Source organism: Ipomoea nil, unplaced genomic scaffold (assembly GCF_001879475.1).
Source record: "Ipomoea nil cultivar Tokyo-kokei standard unplaced genomic scaffold, Asagao_1.1 scaffold1436, whole genome shotgun sequence".
In the NCBI taxonomy this organism is placed as follows: domain Eukaryota; kingdom Viridiplantae; phylum Streptophyta; class Magnoliopsida; order Solanales; family Convolvulaceae; genus Ipomoea; species Ipomoea nil.
This window is the reverse complement of record NW_017617864.1, coordinates 829,978-835,940: the sequence shown is the minus strand read 5'-3', so window position 1 is coordinate 835,940 and position 5,963 is coordinate 829,978. Positions and strand designations below refer to the sequence as shown.

The following is a 5,963-nucleotide window of genomic DNA, read 5'->3' as shown; positions in this document are numbered from 1 at the left end:
CTGTTAAATATGAGGGTACAAATGACATTTCAATTATTATTATTATTATTATTAAGGGAAAATGGCACTTTTAAGATTTTGAGATTTGCGAAAATTCGGGTCGTCGTAGTAGATCATTTGACCAGCAGGATTCGAGTAAGGATTCCAGGCTAGGCCTCTCATTCTGAAATGAAATGAAATGGATTACAAAAAAAAAAAAAATAAAATAAAAAAATAAAAAAATAAATAAAAAAATCAATATAACTACTACTGGCCGGAAATGCAATAGTAAATGAATTGAAGTCTGCATAGGAATCGGAATAGTGATTGCAACATAATAATAATAATAATAATAATAATAATAATAATAATAATAATAATAATAAGTGAAATGTCATTTTTACCCTCATATTTAACAGTCCTAACACTTATTTAACGGAGAAGGGGAAAAATAACCACCCAAAAACAATTGAGGGGGATAAAGTGTTTACATAAATAACACAGGGAGAAAATGTGCTATTAGTAAACAACACAAAGGGAAAAAAATGCCATTTTCCCTATATAAATTTAGTGATTTTTCACCTACATCTATGGGTCCTAGTAATATCAAGTATTATCATGTATACCATGTTTGTTGTATGTTATACCATCAACATCCATATCAATAATACCAAGTACAACTAAATATAATATATATGATTATTGTATCAATATAATATTATTAATACTATAGAAAAATTCTATAAATTTAATTGTTGATATAAAATTCATAAGCATAAAATAACTCTGATTGATTAATTAAACCCATAGAACAAAATACAAAACAAACATTGTTGGGATGAACATACAGATATAGCTCTTCAACTTAAAAGAAAAAGAAAATACATACTAGTAAGAATGGCGATGCCACCTTATTGATTAAACCACACACACACACACACACACACACACACACACACACACACACACACATATATATATATATATATATATATATATATATATATATATATATATATATATATATATATGAGATGATGAGACCTTAGCTTCATATATAATGTTCTATGGGTTGTAGATAGCCAAGTTGTAACGCAAACTAGTTGCTTATACCACTTTCCCCTGCTGCATCTCCACCACCTTCTTCATGTCAACCACGACGGAGGACGGCGTCGTTTCATGGATCTCATCGTCTGTCCCTTTTTGTAGCATCTCCGCCGCCGTGGCGTCCACCACGATGGCCACGCCTTGGATCCCGCCGTTGGGCGCCACCACTGCAGCCGTTTTCCGGTCTCTATATATCGCGTACAGGATTAATTGTACTATTCCGCATGCAAATCCCAGCACGTTTGGCGTCTGTATATGTATATATATTCATTCCGATCCGATCATATAAGAAAGAATTTAATTTTAATGTTTACGTAAATTAAAAAAAAAAAAAAAGACTTACAGCTATGTAGAAATCGCGGATACAAAGCCCGTAGAGAAGCCAGACGACGGCGCAGAGAGTAAGGAACAAGGACAAGTTAAAGGGCATGTATTCCACACTCTTTGTCCTAATAACTTTCATCTACATATAATAAATTAAATTAAATTAAATTACTTAGTGTTTTGGTTGGTACGAGATTGATGAATTACATATATATATATATATATATATATATATATATATATATATATATATATATATATATATATATATATATATGCATATATACATACCATAATGCTAAGAGGAGCAGCGAAGACGCAGACTGAGATGACAGAGAGAATCCATCCTACAATTTTCACTCGTTTGTTACCTTCGGAAAGAAAGTACGTCAAAACAACGATTAACCCTAGAACTCCAATGTTGAACACAAGTACCGCCACTGCCATCAAAATCTGCAAATTCAATTCATATATGTAGATCATCACACTACCTACTACAAAAACACACACACACACACACACAAATTTGCATTTTTGGTCCTTTAGTTATACCAGCAGCACAAACTTAGTCTCTGAGTTATATGGGGTGACTATCTTTTAACCCTAAGTTATGCACGTACAAAGTGACAATTTTAGTCCCTCAGGCATCAGAGACTATTTCTACTCCATCAATTTGTCACTTAATAATCTGGCTGATTTGGTCTTTCAATGACTAAAATCGTCACTCCATACATAACTTAGGGTTAAAATGGTCATGCAGGGACTAAATTTGTACCATGGCGGGGTATAGCTGGAGGACTAGAAATGTAATTTTTTCATTAAATAAAAAGTATAGTATAGTATATGTAATTAACTAACCCTGCCCCGTTTCTTGGCATAAACGAAGTAGAGTACGAGATATATAGTCTCAACAAATATTCCAATGCCGTTGATGGTTATGAGAAAAAGCACGTGCTGCTTCACCAATGCGTAGTATAAAGTTATCATACAGCTAAACAACGCCACAGAATATGGAAGAAAGTGAAAACCCTCCGACGATTTTCTCTTGTAAATCGTATGAAATGTTGGCCTGCAGCAACCAAACATGCGCCATATATATTTATATATATCACCAAAAACAAAAACAAATTAAAATGATAACAAAAAAAAATAATACTAATAGTAGTAGTAATTTACAGTGGAGCCAAGAACACCATGAACGATATAATGTTTCCTGAAACATTGAGAAAACGAAAGAAATTAATAAAGAAAACCCATAAATATTGCATTAGTTAACCAGACATGACCGGGTAACGTAACATTACAAATTAAAGTAAGTAATTAGAGACTAGAAAAACAAGAGAACTTGCCAAGAATTCCAAACACGCCAGCCAGCTGATGAGAATTCATCATTTTGGATTAATTATTGTACGTACGTACTTAATTAGATTTGAGACGATTTAGAGATGGAGAGCTGAGCTTCTTTCGATCTGATATGATCGATCGATCAGCAAACTCTCTCTCTATCTCTATCTCTATGTGTTTGATGTGAATTTTGTGTGTTTGGGCAAGCTAGCTAATTAAGGTTTATATAGAACAAAAAAGGTGGTGAGAGGGAGACAAGGAGTGAGTGTGCTGACGAATTGAAGGATGCTCTTCCACACCTCCTAATAATAAGCTACTATCTATATATGTCTGTATATGCATGCAGTTTTGCACCAGCCTAGCTAGCTTAGCTTGCTTTTTTTGGAGGTAATTTAATGTTGTGTGCTCCTCCTCATTTCCGCCAACGTTAATCTAAATTATCACGTTACTTTCTGTGCCTTCTTCTAATTATTATACCTTAATTTTGTTATGTACATTTGTAACGGCTACAATGTTATTTTTTAATATATATCAACAATTTATCTTGTGTATAGTATATACACTGCAATCACGCATACCATACATGGATGTATTCCGATCCATACAAATTTTCACCCTAAAATTTTTCTACTCTATTACATTGTAGTATCTGTTCAAACATACTTTCTCAACCTAATGAAGCACACAGAGTCAACAACGCCTCCACTGTAGCTCGATTTCATGACCTCCCACATGGGAGAAGTCACTACATGCCATCTAAGGTCTATAATTATATCATAAAGTTTTTAAATTACGCAAAGTAATACTCTGTATTAAATCTTTGAGTCTTATAACTAGAGCTGTCAAAATGGGCTTAAATCACCAAGCTAGTTTGTCCAGTCCCGTAAAAAAGGCAGGGCGTATTTTGAATTTTATGGCGCGCATTTTGACAGGTTTGTTAGCCTGCCCCGCCAAAATGACCCGTGTTATGACAATTGTGTTTAATTATTATATTCAACTCTCGAAAACTCTATCTAATTAACTCAATCCAACCTTTTCTGAATATTACGGATACTATTTTACTGGAGCTCAAACTCATGACTTTCTATTTGGGAGACACTTCATGCCACCAGACTAGGAGTTCATTGTCAACTCAATCCAACCTTATTATGTTGACTATATATTTATCGACATACACTGCTGGAAATTATAGAATTTTTCCGACCACCTGAAAAGTATCTTAAATAAGAAGAAAGCCTTGTTCCGACCACTTTTGGTATCCGGAAAAACCTTTGCTGCTATTTTCGGCCACTTTTTACTTTCAACTTGATTTAATATCACTTTCAGGTGGTCGTAAATTCCATGATTTCCAGTCGTGATAGTAATTACGGAGTATATGTTTCTTTTTAAATTACAATTCAGCATCTGCGGGGACCATTGTTACATAAGTCAAACTAGGGGTGTGTAAGCTTCGTAAATTTTCGGTTAACCGACCGAACCGACAAAGTTCAATTAATCGTTTTTTAATCGAATTTTTCGATTCGGTTAATGGTTAAAAGATTTTAAAAATTTCAGTTAATGGTTAATTCGGTAATACAAAGTTCGGTCTGGTTAACGGTTAAAGTTTTAAAAATTTCGGTTAACTGAAAGGTTAACCGATTGAACACCCCTAAGTCAAATGCCGGTTTATTACCAATTTTATTTTTTGAGATATTTGTACACTATAATAAAAATTTTGATATAAACTATACGAAAAAAAATAAAGAATTAAAAAAATTACATATTGAAATTATCGAATGTAAAATAATTTTGCTATAATTTCAATATGGGTAATATATGTTGGTTTATCTCTTCATGATTCTTTGTCGACTAAGATCATAAAACATAATTCACCCAGAACATGCATTCGGGTAGCAATTGTGAACTTTTCTGTAAATAAATAATGAAAAAAAATACATCAAAGTAAATATAGCACAAAGCCACAAATATTTAAGTAGCCTTTAAGTCTTATGACAAATATTTTTGTTTTGTCATTCTATATTAGCCCATTGGAGATAATATATACAAGTGGTGAACAGTCTAACGGGGGAAATTATAATTTATGCCCTTTCGCTAATTATAAATGTCAATTCTGAATTATCAGTGGTGTAAATGTTGTCCCTCAATGTTTAAAATGGTACATATATTGCCATCTCGTACCGTACGGGAGAAAAATTGATGGGCAACATTTACACTACGAGAAGGACAATATATGTACCATTTTGAAAATTAAGAGATCGTATTTACACCACTAATAATTCAGAAGTGACATTGATAATTGACATATTATGGAGGTACATAGATTACAATTTTCCCTTCTAATAATAACAAAATAATCTAAGATTCATGGAATGTTTGATGGAAATTGTTCCTTGTATTAGGAAAGACCGATAAATTAAAACCCTGTATATTAAACATAACTTGTATTAATAGTATTCAAAAAAAAAAAAAAAAAAAAAAAAAAAAAAAAAAAAAAAAAAAACATAACTTGTATTTAAAAAAAAAAAAAAAAAAAAAAAAAAACTTAATCAAATTATACTTTTCAAAACCTCATACTTTTGTTACACTACACTTCATTATTTATCAATTAATCTTATTAAAAATTAAATGATTATAAACTACATAAACAATTAATTTCATTTTTTGTCCTAGATTTATAAGTGACAGTTCACTTTTAGTCTTTTTTTTTTTCTAATCAAAATATCTATTTTTGGTCCTAGTATTATTATGACATGACCAATTTTGATCATCTATCAACAAAATGGTTGAAATTTCATTAAAGTGAAGGACATTTAGGTCTTCAATTATGGATTTTTTTAAAAAAAAATAAACATAAAAATATATAACGGGTCAACCTACTTTGTATAAAAAAGATTGAAATGTCCTTATATTTAACGATTTTGTTGACGGAAGACCAAAAATGATCATATCACAATAATACTATGACCAAATATGGATTTTCGATTAAAAAATAAGTAAACTATCACTTATAAATCTAGAACTAAAAATAGAATTAACTCTAATGATATATATATATATATATATATATATATATATATATGATTTTATATATAAAAAATTACACACATTTCAATTAAGTGAAGACAATGAATGAGGCATAAAAAATTTCTATTAAATCATAACTAGTTCTAAGTGATTATTATTACGTAATGATGTAATGTTTGGTGCTA

The 5,963-nt window shown here is 31.1% G+C and overlaps 1 protein-coding gene across 1 annotated transcript; it reads right to left on the bottom strand.

Annotated features, from left to right (window-relative positions):
• Positions 1-1,010: 1,010 nt before the first annotated feature.
• LOC109188578 (bidirectional sugar transporter NEC1-like) lies at positions 1,011-2,929 on the bottom strand. Its single transcript, XM_019339214.1, has 6 exons — positions 2,760-2,929; positions 2,587-2,623; positions 2,269-2,479; positions 1,702-1,863; positions 1,430-1,549; positions 1,011-1,335 (listed from the first exon to the last, which is right to left on the bottom strand). The coding sequence occupies exons 1-6, from the start codon at positions 2,800-2,802 to the stop codon at positions 1,087-1,089; spliced, it is 822 nt and encodes a 273-aa protein (XP_019194759.1). The 5' UTR covers positions 2,803-2,929; the 3' UTR covers positions 1,011-1,086.
• Between the last annotated feature and the right edge of the window lie 3,034 nt (positions 2,930-5,963).